The following is a 22,205-nucleotide window of genomic DNA, read 5'->3' as shown; positions in this document are numbered from 1 at the left end:
TCTCTTCTGCTTTTTTAAACTGGACTTCTGACAGATAACTGCAAAACTATCCAGCTCACCTTTCTCATAAAAGATCTGAAACTCCAGATCCAAAAGAAAGGGAGCAAGTGTGCCCTCAGTGGAGAAATATAGCCACTAGCATCATAGTGGTTTCAACTACTTTGCAGAACTTCATTGGAAATCAATCAGCTCAGAACTCCAATGTTGTTGATGTGAGAATGTCTGATGTTTTCAAACTGGCATGGAGTACTTGTTCAGAAATGCCTACAGGTTCCTTGTCTACTTCTCCATTTCAACAAGGCCCTTTTCCCTCTGCAGACATGTTTGCATGACTACATTGGTTGGAACAGAGCAGAGAAGGAAACGTTATTTCCCTAACCAAAAATGAACACCTTGTTTAATGAGATTTTATTTGGTGTGTGTAGAACATCTTAGCAATTACCTACTATTTCTTCCTGTCTCTCAGAAAAGATATTATAAGCTCTAGTGAATTGCAAACTAAGATAAGAACTAGTCAACTATATTTCAGCATACTGCATTGTATGAACTAGCCCTTTGGATTAGTTTATAATTCAATGTTTCTGCATTGATAACAATTCATTTTTCTGTGTACAGACCTCCAACAGAATTTGATTTGTTGATTTGCACAAAGACAGTCTATGGTGTATGGAAAACAGGATTGACTGAATATACTACAAGTCTGCAATCATATGTAAGTATATGACAAATGCAATCATATTAAAACATAAGTTTTGAAATACTCAAATAGGAGGAATGATATATTAAGAAAAAAGCACTGCTTTTAAAAATATTTTGAAATGCAAAATTAATTCTATTTCTGAATTTGAGTATCAGGTTATTAGTATATTTTACCTGTGTCAGCTGTGGTTGTCCTCCTGAATCAGCCATCTGCAAGAGAAGAAAGAGAAACTTAAATAAGCACACTTGCTTAAAGAACATGATGATCTGATGATGATGATTGAAAGGTCTGGGAGCTATTCATGTTGGGGAAATGTGTGATAGTATGTGTTTACACAAGACTGTTGACTTGGTCTGCAGCTCCCATTGGATGCCACAGTTAATGGGGAATGCTCATCTTTTGGTAGCTCAAAATTAGTTGGAAAGTTGCTACTTTTTGCTTTCCAAAAAAAAATAGAGAAAGAAAAATAATCTATGATGATCAAGGTTAGAAGCACCATAGGCAAAATGGTAACTGAAATAGGCTACCTAGCTTTCACCCCTTTTCGCCAGTTTTACCACGCTACATAATTGCTGGGATGGGAACCCTTCAGGTTAGCTCAATATAATCCTGGACATATTTTTTGCAAGTTGGTATTTGGGTACATCTGAAATGCATAGCTTACCTTGAGGAAAGAGGTCTGGGTGGGATCCAGTTTGGAATTGCACTCCACCTGGAAAGAGAAGAAAGGCAGATAGTATGAATCTAAAATAAATACAAGGTAAGAAATAACACACCTTTGCTTCTAGGTTGTGAAGCTTTTTAAAAAAGAAAGGTCCTCATCACTTACCACAGCATCTTCATGCGGAGCCTGGTCTCCCACCACCAGCATTATAGGACATCTGGAAAGAGGGCAAGAGAAAAGAAAAATGGTAGAAGGTTAGAACTGGAGGCCAAATTACTGTAAATTGCTTGCAGTAATGCATTTTGGACCTACAAATTTAGGAACTGACTTCAAGTTAATGTAAAAGAGCATAAACAGTTTAATCACAGAGGAGATAGCAATGAAAATGTCAACACACATACACAAACCCCCCCCCCAAGAACAAACTAACTTTTTTGTTTCTAAGCGTGTGGGAATTATAGGGCAAGAGATTTGGTAGATTAATACCAGGTAGGTTGGGCTAATATTAAAAAAAATATGAAGGGAGGGACCGAAGAGTAAAACAGCATTCCTACAAAAACTGAGCTTAGTTACCGAGTTAACCATTTTTAGAACATAGAATACCTTGATTCAAAAACCAATGAAAAGAGCCAGGTTGGTACATCGTGTCAGACCACACAAAACTAAGATTTGAAGGCAAAGCCAATGTATCTTGCAGTTCCCCTTTTAGTAACCTAGTTAAGCCTGCTGTGTCAGCACACCCAGAATCTATGGACGGTAAGGGGCTAAAGGTGACTTGCTGGAGTTATGGTTCAGACCAATGGGGCTGCTGCTGTGCAAGAATTAAAGTAGGTGCTGAAGACTAGTTGTTTTCCTTTGCCTACACACACACACACACACACACAGAGTAGGCTGATCTATTCTCTCCCTCACATTGTTTACTTCTCCTTATCTCTCTTTCTAGTGACGAACATTTCTCTTGTGCCAGAATGGAGAGTCATGGGGAACATTGGCGGTTAATATAAAATGAGATAAGGTGAGATAAACAAGAGATGAAAAAGACCATGCCTTGTGCGCTACGCAGTGCTTTTTTTCTCATAGAACACTCAGAACGGAGTTCCGGTACCTTTTTTGAATGGAACCTTGTAGGGTAGGCAAGGCGGGTTGTATGACGTGCGAGTTCCGGCACCTTTTTCTTTTACAAAAAAAGCACTGGCGCTACGTATTTGTATTTCCCCATCTATTTCTGTCAAAGGGTGCCTTTGACTCCCCTCCAATCGCCTGGCCATGTTCAGGCAATAATTTGATTTGCTTAACCATGGTTTAAAACCCCCAAATCTGGGTTCATGAACCACACTAAGTCATAAATAAGTAAAGTAGGTTTGGGCTTATTTGTAGTGTGAGCCCAGCTAGTTTAGCATAGCTGAAAAAACAGATGCTGGAAGAATCTCAAACAGGACATGGGGACAATGTTGTAGCAAGATATTCTCAGGATTGGTTCTTCTCTTGCAGTTGGAAGACCCTCAAAGAAAAGCCCCCAAACCTCTCTTAATTTAGGGAGTAGGCAATCCACAGATTGCACGTTTTAAACCAATTTGTGTGGCCCCAAAGGATGCACCCATGAATTGCTGTAGAATTTTTGGCAGGCACATCAATCATGTTAGTCAGATGCTCTTTCTTTGCCCAAGACTGCCTCTGAAAGTTGAAGCAGACATTCTGTGGGTCCAAGTTCCAACACGAACAAGCGAGGGGCTGTTTAGAAATCCCCCTTCTTTTAAATCACACAGTCAAAGACAAACGAGCCAGGCTTGTTTATGTATATTGAAGTGGTTTTTCTGCTGAATTTCTGTGGTTGCTTTGACAGAGAGAAAAAAATTACTGTATTTTGCTGTTCCTCCTTACTCCACTTCTGGCCTCTTCTGTGTAGGACTTACCTATAATAATACAGGAGCGGCAAAATTAATTTTCCCTTAGAGCAAAAATATAGAAACAGGAGGCCCAACTCCCTCCTGAATTTGGCAGAAGAATTGAGTCCCACATGGATCAAAGGACTCTTTTGCATTCTACCAAAGTTGCTGGCATGAACACCTGAACAGATGTCTTGCTGAGTTTATATAAATTCTGGATTTGGGCGCTGTACAAACAGAAATGAAATAGCTCTTTCCTTTAGCACTCCTTGGGGATTTCTTTGTCTATACCAGACATGTCAAACACAAGTCCTGGGGCCTGGATCCGGCCCGCGAAGTGGTTTCATGTGGCCCGCGAAGCCATCCTGGAAACAGTGAGGGAACGGCCCCCACTGCCTTGGCCCTGGCCCTGAGACCCTCCTTCTGCCAGAGACCCTCAGATCTGTCCCACTCCTGCCCAGGCCCCCCTAGGCACCCTTGATGCGAACGATGTAGAGCTGGCCACGCCCACCCAGTAGGCCATAAGCACTCTAGCCACGCCCACCCAGTAGGCCATAAGCACTCTAGCCACACCCACCCAGTAGGCCACGCCCACCCTGGCCATACCCACCTGGCCCCTTGAGGGCAACCGCAATGCTGATGCGGCCCTCAATGAAATTGAGTTTGACACCCCTGGTCTATACAGACATTTTATCATCCAGAAAGCTAGTAGGTGGCAGGTAGGAATAGCACAGGGGAACTGAATATTTGGACTTTAACAGCAGCAACATCAGTGGCAGACAAAGAATGGTAATTTTTCAGTCCAGCCTTGAAGCAGGGACCCGTGGAAAGGAAAAAGAAGTCACCACAGTTCTTATATTTAGATCTAACATACGACATGTCTTTTTTTAGTCCCTCAACACACTCTTTGAGCTAGCAATGTGACTTCTGTCTCCCTCTTGCCACTTCTAAAAATTATTCACATGGTAACACCTTTTATTTTGGATTAATTAATTATGCAAGCAAGTCTCTGAGGCTTCAGAATGAGGAGCAAAGAAGATAAGAAAAAAATAGAGAAGTTCACTCTGCTACGCGGCACTCGGGATTTGACCTGCCAAACTGCCGACCTTCTGATTGACAAGCTCAGCGTCCTAACCCACTGAGCCACCGCATCAAACAGTTAAATATGTACAATTTCACCCCTTTGCTAAGTTTTCCCTTTTAATAATTTAGCGTTAAGAATTCAAAGTTAATTACATGTGAGCTCTGTCAGAAATGTTAGTGGCAGCTTTGGATGATATATGCATAGAAGAAATAAATGAGCTTAAGAAGATGCAGAATGGTTAAAGATTGGTTGATACTCACTTGAATGTGATATCCCCTCCACGCTCCAAGCTTATATCTCTGCGGCTGTAAAGAAAAAGGAATTGTAAATCACTGCTTCAGGGTCCTTAAGGTAGCTAAATATCTATGGGGCTTCTCAGTCAACCAGGTCATGGTTGTCCGAAAGGTGCTTTTTCAAGAGGCAACTGGACTTTCTTGTTTTTCTTTGAAAACATTTTGCTTCTCATCCAAGAAGCTTCTTCAGCTCTGACTGGATGGTGGAGAATGGAAGGATTTATATTCCTTGCAGAGAGCTGGTCATTTGCATTCTTTTAGAGTTGTTGAGGCCACTTGGAGGTTTATCTCTGTCCTCAAGGTCACCTGAGTAATGCAAATGGGTGTGACGCCTTCTTGGAATTGCTGAAAGGACTGTTTTGTACACTGGAGATAGATGATGTTGTATCCTGCCCCCTCTATTGAGAGACTCTCTAAAACACGGGTGTCAAACCCGTCACATGAACATGTCATGACGTATCGCGACCCTTTTTGCATTGCCGGAGCTGGGGTGGGTGCAGCCTCCGTACGATGCAACCAGCCCATGGGCTGGCAGTTTGACACCCCTGGTCTAAAAGAATGCAAATGCAAGGAATATAAATCCTTCCATTCCCCACCATCCAGTCAGAGCTGAAGAAGCTTCTTGGATGACAAGCAAAATGTCTTCAAAGGAAAACAAGAAAGTCCAGTTGCCTCTTGAAAAAGCACCTTTGGAACCTTAGGGTAGCTCTTTTCATGCCAATCACTCGGTCCCTCTCTCCCATTTTCTCCACAAATATGGGAACATATAAAACTGATGGCAGAAAAAGACATAGTGGTCCATCAAGTTTGCGCTTTGAGGTTGTTTGTTTTCTTTTTAAATAATTTATTATTTTTTAAATTATTGTTTTTAGTTTTTAATTTTTGTCAGATGATGGACATGTGTTTATCCCAAGCATTTTTAAACTCAGTTATTGATGACTGACCCATTATCTCCGCTGGAAGTTGAATCCAAGCTTCCACTACTTTCTGTGAAGTAATACTTTTAACATTACTTTTGAACTTCCCTGTCAGTTTGAGGTTAAAAAGGTAAAGTAAAGGTTCCCCCGCACATGCGTGCTAGTCATTTCCAACTCTAGGGGCTGGTGCTCAGCTCCATTTCAAAGCCAAAGAGCCAGCGCTTGTCTGAGGACGTCTCCGTGGTCATGTGGCCGGCATGACTAGATGCCAAAGGTGCACGGAACGCCATAGTGGTCCCTATTTTTCTACTTGCATTTTTACGTGCTTTTGAACTGCTAGGTTGGCAAAAGCTGGGATGAGTAACAGGCGCTCACTCTGTTACGCGGCACTCGAGATTTGACCTGCCAAACTGCCGACCATCTGATCGAGAAGCTCAGCATCCTAACCCACTGAGCCACCGCGTCCCTTCAGTTTGAGGTTATGCCCCTGTATTCTTGATTTTTGCTTAATATTGAAAATACTGCCTTCTAGAACCTTATTGATACCCTTAGTATATTTAAAGGCTTCAATCATGTCACCCCTTTTCCTTCTGTCCTCCAGACTGTACATATTCAGTTCCTCTAATCCAGGGGTATCAAACTGCTGGCCCATGGGCTGGATGTGTCATGTCAAAACTGCGCCCAACTCATTGCCAATGGAAAAAAAGTTGCGATACGTTGCGACACGTCACGTGACATTACAAGTTTGACACCCCTGCTCTAATATCTCTTGATATGTTTTGTCCTTCAGACCTTGCACCATTTTTGTTGCTCATCTCTGGACTTGCTTATCTTACCAATATATTTTTTAAGTAAGGTCTCTAGAATTGGACATATTATTCCAAATGGGGTCTGACTACAGCCCTATATAGCAGGACTAGAACCTTCTTTTTCCTGCTGGTGATCCCACTAGCAATGCATCCCAGAATTTTGTTTGCCTTCACAACTGTCTGGCCACACTGTTCATTTTGAAGTCACTTGCTATGAGCACACCTAAACATCTCAAGACCTGTCTTTCTATATGTATTCCCGGATTATTTCTAATATTTTTGTTGATATTCTCTATATAACTGCAACCGCAAGATAACCTAATTTGATAAATAAAACCTCCAGCCTTCAGAATGAATGTTTTTAGTGTCACAGACATGTGGAGAAAACAGGCCTATCAGATTTTGATTACAACTATCATGGTAACAGCTAGATGGTAGCACAGAATATGCCTTCTGAATATCTTTGCTGCCATTTAGTGTTTGTCTGGAGTTTTCCAGACAAGTCTGGTAGCTCTAGAAAAGCATCTTAAGAATCCTAGTGCATATCAAAAATGTAATGTCCAGCGATTTATGTATTTATGTATTACAGTGTTTTTCAAACTTGGCAACTTCACAATGTAAAGACTTCAACTCTAATTTGTTAGACGTTTTGTGCCAGCCATGGCAGTTCCCCAAAAGGGTCATCAGATGGAAGCAAAGAGGCTTCTTTGCTTCCACTGATGAGTCAGGGGTCCCAGACCCCTACAACCCCATTGGCGAGAGAGTTTTATGGTTAGGGAGGGGCTCAGACCCCCCATAAATACCTCTGCTCAAAGGGGCTGCTTTTTGTTCAGTCTCTCTTCAGTTTTGCCCTTCTTCTGTTCCAGTTATGCTATGCTAGCTTGCTTTCTTTTCTTTTGTTCTCTCTCACATGCAGGCATGAATGCCTTCATGCCAAGTAATTCTTTCTCTTTAATCTATCATTGAATAAAGCTAATATGATTGCATCTCTGCGTGATGCCTTTTCACTTGGAAGCACCTTAACGATCCATCGACCTCGTGAAACCATCCCACAAGTTGGTAGCAAGAGGATGGTTTAAGGGAACGCTTCCAAGCCAGCCAGTGGCTATACTACAAGATGTCTGGAAGATCCAGCACAAATCCATTTAAAATGAATGGCAGGAGGTCTCCGGTTGTGACCAGGAGTCTTCAATCAAAGACAACAGCCCAGCCTCCAGCCCCTGAAGCAAACTCCGCTGCAGGTGAGAGCACAGATGACCTCCATTCCCTCAGAGGATCCAGCAGAGCATCTGGGAGCCCTTCGCTCGCCTCCCTACCACTGAACGCCACAGAGGGAAGCATGGAAGGCTTGCAGACTGCCCAAGACTGCTCAGATGCTGCAGAAACAGACCTGGCTCAAGCCAAACGCCGCGTGAGCAAGATGACTGCACAGGCACGTGAAGAGCTGCTTCTAAAGTTCCTTACAACACAAAAGACTCCTCAAGCCTCTCCACGGGGGACCTCAGCGCAGGAAGCCTCTGAACACCTGGTGAGTCTTTCCCAAGCGACCATGAGGCCCCCTAATATGGCGCCCGCCACCCTGAGTGACCCCGGGACCCCAGGGCTTTTGGCGCAAAGTTCCCCGCCCAACTGTGACCTACAGCTTCCTGGGGCAACCGGAAACAAGATGGCTGCCCCCAGAGCGCCCACATGGCCTGGCACAGGAAACAAGATGGCGGCCCCCAGTAACCCCACATGGTCTAATAAAGACAGGCCTCAATTAAGCCTGGAGGCCCAGCAATCCCTGGCATCCAGCCGAAGCAGCATGCAAACACCTGGGTCCTCCCCACCAGAAAGCCTAAAGTCCTATGATGGCTCTAAAGCCTGTCCAGCCGAGGCTGATACAGATACAGCAGGACTTGAAACAGCCATCCAGGTCCTGGTTGCAACCCTCGAGGCCAAAAGGACAGCAGCTCTAACATCGGGGGTAGCCACCCCCCCTCCAAGGCCTCCTACCCTCTCCCCAGGGCCTAACTGCCGGGAGGGGTCCAGCCTGGAGCCTCCCAACAATCAACCCCCGCGGCCTCCCACCTTCTCTTCAGGTCTTCAGGACCAGCGATGGGCTTCTCAAGGCAATCCAGGCAATCCATGTGCCATCCAGCCTCCATCCTGCTGGGAGGCATCTTGCAATCCTCAGGAAAAATCTTTGGAGCTCCTGCCGGCTGGCAAATCTGGGCTCTGCCCCCCCTATGCCTCATGGGAAGAGAAGAATCCCGAGCATGCCCAGACGGATTTACCAAATAATCAAGGAAAAATTCCCCCCACGACCACTAGAGGGATCCCTTTACCTTTTATCTCAATGGACACCTCTCAGATGTTTGAAAGTGCCACTGACAAGAATTCCTTTTCCCCAACATCTAATCTTCCAAACAACTTTAAAAAACTGCAACTTGGGGGGGAGAATTACAACAGTTGGAGTAGAGATGTGCAGGTATGTCTATTAAACGATGGGACTCTAGAAATGGTTCAGAAACCTCCTCCACTTCCCTGGGGACCCCGAGAAGAGTGGCGTCACAGGCAGGCTTATACAACTCTGCTGGGCTCACTGGATGGCAACTTGTACTCCAGCATTCCAGATGGACTCAAAGCTGGTGAAGTTTGGCAGTTATTATACAATTTATTCAACAGCGACACCATTGGTTCGATCACCAGACTTACAACTGAGTTTTACTCCTCTAGACTGAGGTTTGGGGGCAGCATGCCTGAACATCTTGGGAAATTAAAGGCACTCAGGGCAGAACTGATGTCCAGAGACTACCCTGTAACTGATGCGAACATGGTTGCTGTCATTCTGGCTTCCCTGGACAGGAGTTGGAGCAATTTCATTGTTTCACTGGAAGGGGCCAGGAGGGAAGCCATAACACTGTCCTACCTCACAGGGAGACTCATCGAAGAAGATAGGAGGAGAAGAGATGCAGGAGAATACGCCAGAGTCACCACTCAGCAAGCCAGAAGGGGGCGCCACAACTCAGAGCAAATTAATGCTCTACTTAAGTGTTTCATCTGGGGCTCTGAGGAGCACCTCAAGAAAGACTGCCCCCATCAACAACAAGCCCCCAAACGTGGTCCCAATCAAGTAGGGGCAAGGGGCAAGGAAGGGGGCATGGCGGGGGCAAAGGAAATACCAAGGGCAATTTTCTGCATACTTGTTCCCTCACCCCCATAACAAAGGCTGATAGTCCCACTGATTTATGGTTACTGGACTCTGGAGCTTCTTCTCACATTACCAATATGAGTCAAGGGTTTAAAAGGTTAAAGAAAATTAACTCATCTGTCAAAGTGGCCAACGGTGATAAAGCTTTAGTTGTTGGTGAGGGCACTGTTTCTGTACCCGGACTTGGAAAAGTTGAAGGGGTATTGCATGCTCCCTCCATTGCCAACAACCTATTAAGCATTATCAAATTATGTGATGATGACAAGGTGGAAGTTTTATTTCGCAAAGGGGGAGGTCATGTCACCCGGAACCAGAGGGTCATTGGAAATATCGCCATCATAAATCGTTTGCCATATTTCTCCCCTGAGAGCCCACCCACCTCAGAAGGGGCCCCACAGCCAGCCCCAAGGCTGTTTAAGGAGCGCAAGGCTGAAGCGGTTGCACCCAAGCCCCCACAGCCTGCTCCAAAGCTTTCCAAAGGCAGTGTGGGCAAGAAGCCTGAATCTCAGCATGCACCTACAGCACCACTCAAAGCAACTAGAGCCAAGAGGGTGTCAGTGGGGAAGCCGCTGCACGATAAGTGTGCCCATCTCTTACACAGGAGATTAGGTCATGTGAGCTTCCCTGTAGTTAAAAAGTTGGGAGAATTTGCTGAGGGAGTCCAGCTCAAGGATTGTGACGTGTTCCTGGACTGTGCCATTTGCAAGAAGACAAAGAGGAAGGCTGCCCCCATTCCTAAAATGTCACTGCGTAAAGCCCAATACCCGTACCAACTAGTACATGTTGATTTGGTCGGGCCTTTCACACCATCCCTAGGGAAAAGACAGTATTTTCTCACTGCCATTGATGATTTTTCACGATACGGCCACGTGTATACCCTCACAGAAAAATCCGAAGCCTTTGACGCCATAAAGTCACTGTACAACTTTGTACAAACCCAGTACAAGACCAGGATCGCACAACTGCAGAGTGATCACGGGGCTGAGTTCATGTGCCAAAAGTTCCAGGACTGGGTAAGGCGTAAGGGCATCCGCCATTTTCTTACTGCGCCATTCACCCCCTCTCAGAATGGCGTAGCTGAGAAAAGAAATGGAATCCTGCAAACTATGATGCGTAGTCTGATTGCAGATGCTAGGGTTGCAGAATCATACTGGGCAGAAGCAGTGCACTACGCCAATTACACCTTAAACCGCACCTGGAGCAGTGTTGTGAACCAGACCCCATATTTCCTGGTTCACGGTAGGAAACCAAATCTGGGACATTTGCGTGTGTTTGGTTCCTATGCATGGGTGCACATCCCCAAGCAGCTGCGGAAGAAGGGGAGATCCGTCTCCCAGAGACTAAGGTTCTTGGGCTATGCTCCTGGCTCCAAGGCCTATCGTTTCCTGGGAGAAGGGGGCAGGCCTGTGACTTCCCAATCTGCCTCTTTCGAAGAGGACTCCAATTGGACCCAGATCCACTCGAATGATCTGAGCCCATATGTCAACCGACCCAGCAAGGACACACCGACCACGACATCACCTGAGACGACCACATACCCTGCCACCGACGAAAGTGAGGAACAAGACGAAGATGCGTCCAGTCCCATGGAGGAAGACACGTCATCTTCACCCCCAGCAACGCCTCAGAGACCCACGGAAGAAAAGAGCGGTGAGTGGCAGAAGGTAAGGAGGTCAAAGCGGTCCAACAAAGGGATCCCGCCAAAGAGAATTGACATTGGGCACATCGCGTCTGTCAACAGCGTTGTGGTCACCCCAAAATCCTTCTCAGACATCCAGGAGCTGCCCATCGAGGAACAGGAGAAATGGCAGCTAGCGATGGAGAAGGAGATGCAGAGCTTAAAGAAACTCAAGGTCTTCACCCCCCAGCAACCACCAAAGGAAAGGAAAGTCATTGGCACAAGGTGGGTTTACAAGGCCAAACCACTTGCCAATGGCCTCTACCTGTATAAGGCCCGTTTGGTAGCTCAGGGCTTCGCTCAGCGCTACATGGAGGACTACGCGGAGACCTACTCTCCAACCGTCCGGGCAGAGAGCGTCAAGGCCGCCCTCGTAACTGCAGCCGCTCTGGGGGAGGAAGTTTTTCAATTCGACATCCAGACGGCTTACCTCCACGCCAACTTGGACCGGCAGATCTACGTGAGGGCTCCTCCTGGCTACCAGCAAGAAGGGGGAAATACATGGTTGCTCCACAAAGGGTTATATGGCCTCAAACAGTCAGGGAAATTATGGTATGACTGTCTTAGAAAAAGTTTAGAACGAGTTGGTTTCACTGCATCCCATGCAGATGAATGTGTCTTCACACGCAACTCCAAGGGTACCACAGAACGGGTGTTAGTTTATGTGGACGACCTATTATATGTAGGGCCTGACAAGGAAGGGTGTGATGAATTTGCCAAGGCCCTGGAAGAAAAATTTACTCTGAAGTCTTTGGGGCGGGTTGACAAGTACTTGGGCGTGCACATTTTGGCCACTAAGGGGGGGTTCGCTCTATCTCAAAAAGAAAAGATAGAGGAGTTATTGGCCAAATGCAAAATGGCAGAATCTAACCCAACGCATAGCCCAATGCAAAGTGACTTTTACAACCACACTCACAAGGACGGTCCTGAGTTCACAGATAACACGCTTTACAGATCTGTGATTGGCTCCTTGCTATACATCAGCAATTGGAGCAGGCCTGACATAGCTTTAGCTGTGAATCTATTGTCCAGGCACGTGGAACACCCAAAGGAATTCCACTGGACTGCTGTTAAAAGGGTACTTAGATACCTTAGGGGCACGGCTGATGCCCTTCTTGTGCTGGAACCAGAGAAAGGGAAGACGGCCCAGCTCTCCGCTTACTCAGATGCAGACTGGGCTGGCGACACCAAAAGTAGACGGAGCACCTCTGGTTTCCTCATATTGCTAAATGGCTGCCCTATTCATTGGCATGTTAAGCAACAAAAATTTGTTTCTTGCTCCACGGCCGAGGCGGAATATGCTAGCCTGTCAGACACGGCCAATGATTTGATTTGGTTCAATGCTCTGATAACGAGCATCTGGGCATCTCCTCCTCTGCCCATCCAAATTCAAGAGGACAATACAGCCGCAATTGCAATCTCGGGGGCGTATGCGGTGGGCTCTAGGTCTCGCCACATAGACATACGTTATAAAAATGTCAGGCAGCTTACCAAAGAAGGGTTCATACGTGTTGAGCATTGTAACACAATTGACCAGATAGCTGATCTGTTCACCAAACCTGTACCCATTGACCGGCACAACCTTCTGTGTAAGCGCTTGTGTTTGGTCTTCTGAACATCTTTATACATGTCTATGACACCTGCTCGCCCCTCACATACATTCACTGGTCCCTGTCATTGGCTGGCAAGAAGGGGAATTGTTAGACGTTTTGTGCCAGCCATGGCAGTTCCCCAAAAGGGTCATCAGATGGAAGCAAAGAGGCTTCTTTGCTTCCACTGATGAGTCAGGGGTCCCAGACCTCTACAGCCCTATTGGCGAGAGAGTTTTATGGTTAGGGAGGGGCTCAGACCCCCCATAAATACCTCTGCTCAAAGGGGCTGCTTTTTGTTCAGTCTCTCTTCAGTTTTGCTCTTCTTCTGTTCCAGTTATGCTATGCTAGCTTGCTTTCTTTTCTTTTGTTCTCTCTCACATGCAGGCATGAATGCCTTCATGCCAAGTAATTCTTTCTCTTTAATCTATCATTGAATAAAGCTAATATGATTGCATCTCTGCGTGATGCCTTTTCACTTGGAAGCACCTTAACGATCCATCGACCTCGTGAAACCATCCCACATCATTTGCCAGCATTCTGGTGCTTCTGGGAGTTGGAGTTCATACATCATAAAAATGCCAAGTTTGGAAAACTGTGAACTATTCTGCATTATTATTATTAATAATAAATACTAGTTTACAATTGTTTTTATAATATTATACGGGATGACTTCTATAAGATAAAAATCAAATATAAATACTTAAGTCATCTGCCTTTCAAGCTTAATAATTAATTCACCGATTTACATTATGGCATTTCAATACATTGCTCAAATCTCCAGGGCCCAGTTTTTCCAAGATTCTAAAGAGAGCAGAGACTAAATTTATGACTGAGTCATACGAAAATTGCCTATTAGAATGGCAATTCCTAAGATGGAAATTTTGAAGAGACCTGGAAAAGTCAATTAAGGAAACAATTACAGAACCTTGTAAGTCTTTAAAAAACCCCTAAGGCTCAGCTTCATTTGAAGCAGGAGGCTTTCTCAGGCCCAGGTAAAAAATCTATGTGTCTGTGACTGGCTACTTTAGATTGTGTAATTGCTGAAGTATCTTTGTGAAAAGTACATTGTTCTCAAACACTGATCTAGGTCTAACCCCATAGGCTGGCAATCAAGAGGAAAATGTTTGAAAATTTTATGTTTAGTTGGGTCTTTTGTTTGGACATCCTTCTTTCCATTGTGTCTTAGCTTGTTTTCTGAGAGTTTAACCTGGACTCAGCCGTGCCTAGTCCTCCCTGTCCCCACAACCTGTTATAACTGCTCCAGTAGAGTTGAATGTTGGGTAAATTTGTAGCATGACTCAGGATATCCCGCTGTTGTTGCACCAACTCAGTGTTCTTGGAAAGTTCCTCCTGTGGAAGAAGAGGAGTATTACTCCTGTAACTTAATCTCACCGCTACTCCATTAAATTTATCTAACCTCTAGGCTGCCAACTTTTGAACCAGCCTCTGTTGCTTGTGGCTTAAGATCAGTCTCCTTTGGCAAAGGATTTTCTTCCCTCCATGCTAAGAAAATTTATGCCTGTTGACTTCTGCACCTTCAACTGATGTTAAAGGCACTGGAATAGATCCAGATTTCTTCTACCATTTTCTTTCAATCCAACTGTAATTATGATCAGTCATATAGCTCCATATCAGTGCCATTTCCCCCAGAAAATAAATATTACATATAGAATGAGGATTGAGGATAATAGAAAAGGAAAAAAAACTTCTAAAGCAGTGTTTCTCAATCTTGGCAACTTTAAGATTTATGGATTTCAACTCCCAGAATTCCCCTGTCAGCATGGAGTTGAAGTCCACTCATCTTGCCAAAACTGAAAAACACTGTTCTAAAGTAAATAGTTCTAGCCTGCTTTCAAAAAAGAGGAATTATTTTCTTGTTTCCTATTTATACTTTATTTTCACTGCAATATCAACTGTTCTCCAAGAACCATTCAAATTGCCAGCCAACATAGCTGCATTAGAAAGTAATCTGCAGTCTCTCATGTATTTAATTTTGAAGTAATAAAGTTCAATACACACATTTTTTAAAAAGCCTGTCTTAGTATTACCAGGGAGCTGGAAGTGAAGCGAGACTAATGATCCTACTCTGCTTCTTTATGTACCATCCATCATTTCTTTATTCTCCTACTATTCATGCTTACCTGGCTGAAGAGATGTGCTATGATCATCTCAGAAATGGAGGAGGTGAGGCCGGTAAGCTTAAGAAAAAAACAGAATATGATTAGAGGACAAACAGAGAATTATTCTGAAAGGGCAAAACTGGTAGTCCTCAACTTACGACCATAATTGAGCCCAAAATTTATGCTGCTGAGTGAGAAATTTGTTAAGTGAGTTTTGCCCCATTTTATGACTTTTCTTGCCACATTTTTTTATTTGAAGCACTGCAATTGTTAAATTACTAACATGGTGGTTAAGTGAATCTGGTTTCCCCATTGACTTTGCTTCTTCAGAAGGTCGCAAAAGGGGATCACATGATTCCAGGACACTGCAACCGTCATAAATGTGAGTCAGCTGTCAAGCATCCGAATGTAAATCACATCATCATGGGGATGCTGCAATGGTCGTAAGTGTGAAAAGTGGTCGTAAGTCACTTTTTTCAGTGCTGTTGTAACTTTGAATGGTCACTAAATGAACTGTTGTATGTCAAGGACTATATGTACAAGAGGAAAAGTTGAAGGTCTTTGAAATTAAAGTCACTGACTTATGCCTTATGCTCAAGCCTAGAAGTTGTTTAATTTATATGCCACCCATCTTGCTTCAAGAATGACACAGGGGTTGATCCTGCCAGTATAGAAAAAGGAGCTTTTGAATATATGCAAACTCTATTTTGTTGTACCTTTGAATTATTTTTGAACTCCCTGCAATATAGAAATAGTCCTTTAGATACTTTTTTCCACTTCTGCACTTTCTAATTTATTTATTTATTTTGCTCCATCTCTCAAAAAGTTGGGAAACAAGATCAGAATAATGTATTGCCTAGATGTTAAGAGATTTGTTTTTATGAAGGGAAATGGATTAGAGGTTTAGATTGAAGAAATAATGAAGTATGTATAAGAAATGTGTCAATTTTGTTTGTGTGTATTTAAATCAACTAATAATGGTTGGAGGGAATAACTGGGAACTTCTCCATTCACTGTCCACTCATCAAGAAACAGTTGTGCAGAGTCAGAGATGAGCATTTAAATGGTTTAACCTAAGAAGCCGTCATATTAGTTGATAAAACATGCTAACCCCACCTATCAATATATCAATATATTCCTATGAGAAAACAATAAACTATTTTTAGTCTCTAAATCCCAGCAGTGAACTGACACGTGCACACAAGCAATTGCTGATCTTCTCTTGAAGCTATATAGGCAAGATATTATACTGATGGTTGTACTGATACCACAATTTTAGCAAAAGTATGACAGACACACATATAGGTGTTTCAGATCCTGGACAAAATATCTTTTAGATAATAAACGAAAAATAGCAAGAAAGTGCAAAGACTTTGGAAGTAGCAGGTTGCCCTTCACTGCTTTAAACCAAAGACTGATGGTCATTTTAATTACTTGCTATAACAAGTCCTGCATACAGTTTGTTGGCAGACAGCTATGAGCATATTCCTCAGTCTTACCTTATGAGCAGCCCAATCCATCCAGCCCTTGGCATTGGGGTCAATGTTGATCAGAACCAATCCCTCTACAGTGTCTGCATGGGAGAGCTGTGGGAAAATAAGAACAATTAGAAATAACCATAACCATGATGATACTTTGACTGCAATAGCACAGCTCAAGCATATTTTAGGGTAATTTATCACATTCCTCATATATATTTTCAGACCTGGCCAAAATATACAGTAGACATAAACTATAGAAAGAGATGTACCATTCAGTTTGCATGGTCCATATCTATGTCCAAACTTCAATGTATATTGGCTGTGTTCACATAACATGCTTAATCTCATTATTGAATTAATCCACTTTCTATGTAACCATAAGCTCATCAAATGGCCTGACACCATCTGCTAGCCACATTTATTGAAAATATTAAGGTTACATTTAATAGCCCAGGTGAACAACATGTTGGGAAAAGAACTAACACAGTATTGCTAAATTTGGATTATTGTCATGAGATTTATCTACTGACCAGAGAAAGGATATTATAATATGGAAAAAAGGTATTATAATATGGAAAAAAGGTACTAGAATGACCAGTGGTGTAAAATACACTGGGTTATTGTAGGAGACGACCAGGCTGAGCTGGAGGAGAGTTAATGTTAACAGTATTTAGATTACAAGAGACTTTTGTGAGGTATATGATCAGACATGGATTTACCAAGCTAAATGTTGTCCAATTGCAAAATAACAGCAAATATGAATTCTTGGTGTAAAAATAAATATTTTTAGAAACCCAACAAAAAAAAATCAAAAATTAATTTTCACCCCATTAAATGACATACCCTACTATAGTTTGGCACTCATCTCTGTTTCAAGGTCATTGAGCCAGTGTGGTCACATGGCCAGCATGATGTCATGGAGCAATGTTTCCTCCCCACCAAAGAGATGCCTACTTATCTACTAGCTTTTGCATGCTTTTGAACTGCTAGGTGGGCAGGAGCTTGGGTGAGGATAGGAGCTTACCTTGTTGGATCTCAAACCTGGGAAGCTGGCTTTCCAGTTGACAAGTCCAATGTCTTAAATCACTGAGACATCGCACCACCCCCAACCCCACTAAAAAAATTATACTAAAAACAATAGAGGAAAATGGAAATACTTTTTCATAGCCATGGGACCATGTGGGATTCCCTACTGATACAGATCAATTGAAGATTCAGCATGGACAAAAGGAAGCACGGTTGGCTTATTTCACAGAAAGTGTACAGTAATTACAGTACATTACATATGGTAGAATGCAACCACACAGGATGCAGCGTGGCTGCCAGTTTAGAACAGGGGGCTTTGGTTACTATGATTGGAGCCATCACAGAAAACAACTAAGCGAATTAAAAAAAGTATTAAAGGAGATGGAGAAAGGAAAATAAGCTAACCAAGGATAATCAAACCTCCTTAAGTCCTGAAATGATACAGATGTTCAGCAGAAGATATGTTATTATCAGTTACCAGAAGCAACTTGAGACTTGGGATAGGCAGAAGGTGAAGCATTTGCTGTACCCTTGATACACCACTACTTTTTCTGCTTTTTGGTTTTGACAGGGAAAATTCTACAACTAGATCAGTTTTTCCAACTCTTCCCCACTATGCACACCACTTATCAAAATCTCTTAAACACTAAAATGACACTGTTTTATTTGCAACAACATTTAATATAGGGGAGCCAATGTTAAGTGAATCAAATCAGGCCTGAGGCAACCTAGTTTCACATATATCCCACTTAATCATGAAACTCAATATGTACTCTAGCTTAAAGGGTTTTTTTGTTCCCCAGGTGGGGAATTATGCATGCCAGCTCAAGGAGAACATGAAAGATAATTGGAGAGATATAATATGTTTTTTATGGCTGAGGAGAATAAGTACTTAATCTGATTCAGACCAAAAACTGGGTTTACATACATCATTAAACTATGGTTTGTTGAATAAGTTTGAGAAGCTGGGCTTTACACATCAAGCTTAACTATAAAACATGATATAGTTTTATATAACCACATTTTGACAAGATGGAAAATTTAGCCACTGAATTCAAGCCTTGGTTTCTGGCTTTGCAACCCATTTTCAGGGACACCCACAGGAGAAATAAGACTCAAGTTGCTATCTTTGCTGTTTTTATGCGTCTTGAGGATTCTCCTGGATTTGTTCTACTAACCACTGTAAGACAAGGCAATACCTCTCTAGCTCAGGGCTTTTCAACCAGTGGTACAGGTACCACCTATGGTACATTGGCACCTGGCAGGTGGTACGCGACCATTCTAGAGAAGTAGTAGCGGGGGAGGGGAATGAGCCGAACCGGTGGCAGCACCACAGAAGCCTGAGCTGCAGGGCTGTCAGGGCTCAGCAGAAGCGCCAGGATCAGTGCCAGGCTCCAGCTGGAGCTCGGTGCTGATCCCGGTGCTTCTCCAGAGCCCAGAAGAAGCGCCGATCAGCTGGAATGTTGCAGCATCTCCAGGGTCTTGTGATTTACATTCAGATGCTTGGCAACTGATTCATATTTATGATGGTCACAGTGTCCCAGGGTCATGTGAAGTGACCAAAACCTTCTGTAACCACCCAGCAGACCGGGGGAATAAAAACCAAACACCCCCCCACCCCACCCCACCCCTGCTACCAATCCTCAACAGAAATGCTCACAACAATGAAAACCTCGGACAGGAGGAAGAGCACCGCCGGGTGGGCAGGCAGGTGTCTTGCTCGGCTGTGGCTTGGGGGGCACTTTTTTCAGTGCCATTGTAACTTCAAACAGTCACTAAGCGAACTGTTGTAAGTCGAGGACTACCTGTACTTCATCACTTTTTTCCTTTTTTTTTTGGTCATCACGTTTTTGACACCTTGCTAGGCAACTGGTGGTACTCAGATGTTGCCATATCCTAAAGGTGGTACAGTGGGTGAAAAGGTTGAAAAGCCCTGCTCTAGCTGACCTGTCAGAATACCACACAGTTCAAACAACTAAAACCTCACTGTGGATTGTTTTCCCCCAAAGTACTGTTATGGACAGGAACCCAGAAACCAGCCATTCAGAGGCCTGATTTGCTTATTTATTTATTTATTTATTTAGTTATATTTATATACCGCCCTATTCCCTGAGGACTCAGGGCGGTTTACAGGGAATTAAAAATCCAAAATACAAAAATTAAGAACCAAATTAAAAAATATTAAATTGACCCTGTAGTCGATTAAAAAGAACCCCAAATTAAAATTTCTCCTCAGTCTGGGCCCGAGAGCTCGAAGAGCCAGGTCTTCAGGCCCCGGCGGAATGATCGGAGGTCGGGAGCAGTCCTCAGCTCCACCGGCAGCTGGTTCCAGAGGGCAGGCGCCCCCACTGAGAAGGCCCTATCCCTGGGTGTCACCCGCCGGCAATCTCTTACCGGCGGGACCCTGAGCAGACCCTCCCTGTGGGAGCGCACTGGGCGAAGGGCGTTTGATGACGGCAGCAGGTGTTCCCTCAAATACCCCGGACCCAGGCCATGTAGGGCTTTATAGGTGATAACCAGCACCTTGAATTTCACCCGGAGGGCAACCGGAAGCCAATGCAGCTCGCGGAGTAGAGGTGTTACATGGGAGTATCGGGAGACCCCCATTACAACTCGCGCGGCCGCATTCTGCACCAGTTGAAGCCTCCGAGTGGTCTTCAAGGGCAGCCCCATGTAGAGAGCGTTACAGTAGTGCAAACGGGAGGTCACAAGCACATGAGTAACTGTGCGTAGGGCGTCTCGGTCCAGATAGGGACGCAACTGGCGCACCAGGCGAACCTGTGCAAAAGCCCCCCTGGTCACGGCTCCTATGTGATCTTCAAAATTGAGCCGTGAGTCCAGGAGGACGCCCAAGTTGCGAGCCCTATCAACGGGGGGTAACACCTCACCCCCCATCGTTAGAGGTGGAATAACTTGGTTAACCCGAGATGCCGATATGCACAGCCACTCAGTCTTGGCGGGATTGAGACGAAGCCTGTTTCTCCCCATCCAGACCCGAACCGCCTCCAGGCACCGGGACATCACAGAGAGGGCATCGCTGGGTTGACTGTCAGAGATGATCAAGTCACCCTGACTTAAGGATCTGACCATGCCCCTTTGGCATGCAGAACATGTTTGCCTGCTTGACAGATGCTAGGCCCCATTCTACTTACACTGTAGCGTGCCAAGATATAGGCTCCAGCTCCAACTCCAATTCCAATGATGCTGGTGAAGCTGTGGAAAGGAAAAATGAAGTAGCAAAGGGCAGTGGAACAGGGGCTGCCTTGGCAGCTTTGATTCTTCAATGAGGTTCAGGTGGAGCAACTGTTTCCAAAATTTGTTTTGGACTCGCTGATTTTGTACTTTTTTTAGTGGTACTGATTGCACAGTTTGAAATGTTACAGGTTGCGCTTCTTCATCTTGTGCAATTTTAGTGCCACTGTTTACATTTTTCCTTACTCTTTCCTATTATCTATATTTATTTCTTTATATAGTAAGGGTTGGCATCTACAGCCCGGAAAGCTTTATGACTGCAGATTATTATTATTTTTTTGCTGCTTCAGATACCCATTTATCAGGCATTGTTCAATTTCAGTCATTCTGAGATATACAAGTATAACATAAGCCCTAAAACAGATCTATCAGTTTTTTTAAAAAAAAATAGCCCTCCATTAAGAAAAAAGAAACTGCAGTCTTACCTGTAAGTGTAATCACTCAATCCCTTTAAATACCTATTTAGACATGTGGTTCATCATGACAACTTAGTCCATAATCAATCATCAGATTTTAAGATGTCCCTAAACCATCTTCTAATGAATTACTGTATCTGCATTTCACAAGCAGTAAAATACCAGTTGGTAGGGCTAGGCCAGGGGTAGGCAACCTCGGCTCTTTTATGACTCATGGACTTCAACTCCCAGAATTGAAGTCCATGAGTCATAAAAGAGCCGAGGTTGCCTACCCCCCTGGGCTAGGCAATGCTTCAAAGAATGAACATAGCATCTGTCTTCAGCTCTTTAAAGCAGCCACCTTTTCCCCCAAGATTGTTCAGTTGCCTTTTGCAGCTGCTATGTGATCTCAGATAAGAAGACAGAGAATATTAAGACATGACTGCTCTAAATGGCTATGGACAGGTATTATGTTTTCAATTTCACATTCTCCAAAGAAGCATTTTGGCATCAAATTCAAAGCAAGACTTCCTTTCCTGTCTTGACAGGCACATGTCAGTCACATCCTCCTCCCCAGACTCACTTAACATATTGCAAGATGCAGGGGATCATGTCAGCCAGCTGGTCCAAAGAAGGATACTGATACCTAGAAAGGGAGGAGAGAATAGGGGCTGCATTAGATAGCTTGATTCCCTTCGCACCCAACACTGCAGGTGGGGCAGGAATGGAGGCTGCAAGGCTCACCCCAGAGGGAAGGCCGGGGCCCCCTCCTCCATGCCAGGTGCGTCCACATGTATCACCACGAAGTTCTTTATGATCTCTTGCATGTCCTCATAGTGGAAGAGAGTGTCGAAGCACGAATGATCTGGGGTGGGGGTGGGGATGAGGAGACAGAAGAAGGGGTGTCAGGCTGCAGAAGGGCATCAGAAGGGCAAGGCCTAATAAAACAGGGACAGCCCTACGGGGAAACAGCCATAGTTTCCTGGCTGCCAATCAGTGTGCCACTACGATATTTTGCTTCACAAGGCAGTCGTATGCATGTTTATTGAGAAATACAATCTCCAATATTCAGCAACATCTAGGAAGTATGGAAAGGGCTCCAGTATTTGCCATAA

General features: G+C 44.1%; 1 protein-coding gene across 3 annotated transcripts in view; it reads right to left on the bottom strand.

Moving 5' to 3' along the window:
* The window catches only part of LOC308677205 (protein NDRG2-like), a 48,698-nt gene that overhangs the window by 4,005 nt on the left and 22,488 nt on the right, over positions 1-22,205 (bottom strand). For all 3 annotated transcript variants that reach the window (XM_081343415.1, XM_081343416.1, XM_081343414.1), the window contains 10 exons: positions 21,835-21,955; positions 21,674-21,736; positions 20,596-20,656; positions 16,436-16,522; positions 14,958-15,014; positions 14,063-14,166; positions 4,595-4,639; positions 1,530-1,581; positions 1,365-1,412; positions 874-909 (listed from right to left, as the gene is read on the bottom strand). In XM_081343415.1, coding sequence (XP_081199541.1) covers positions 874-909; positions 1,365-1,412; positions 1,530-1,581; positions 4,595-4,639; positions 14,063-14,166; positions 14,958-15,014; positions 16,436-16,522; positions 20,596-20,656; positions 21,674-21,736; positions 21,835-21,955 — 674 coding nt within the window. The remainder of the gene's footprint in view (positions 1-873; positions 910-1,364; positions 1,413-1,529; positions 1,582-4,594; positions 4,640-14,062; positions 14,167-14,957; positions 15,015-16,435; positions 16,523-20,595; positions 20,657-21,673; positions 21,737-21,834; positions 21,956-22,205) is intronic.

Source organism: Vipera berus (assembly GCF_964194415.1).
Source record: "Vipera berus genome assembly, chromosome: Z".
Classification (NCBI taxonomy): Eukaryota; Metazoa; Chordata; class Lepidosauria; order Squamata; family Viperidae; genus Vipera; species Vipera berus.
This window is presented reverse-complemented; position numbering and strand designations above follow the sequence as displayed.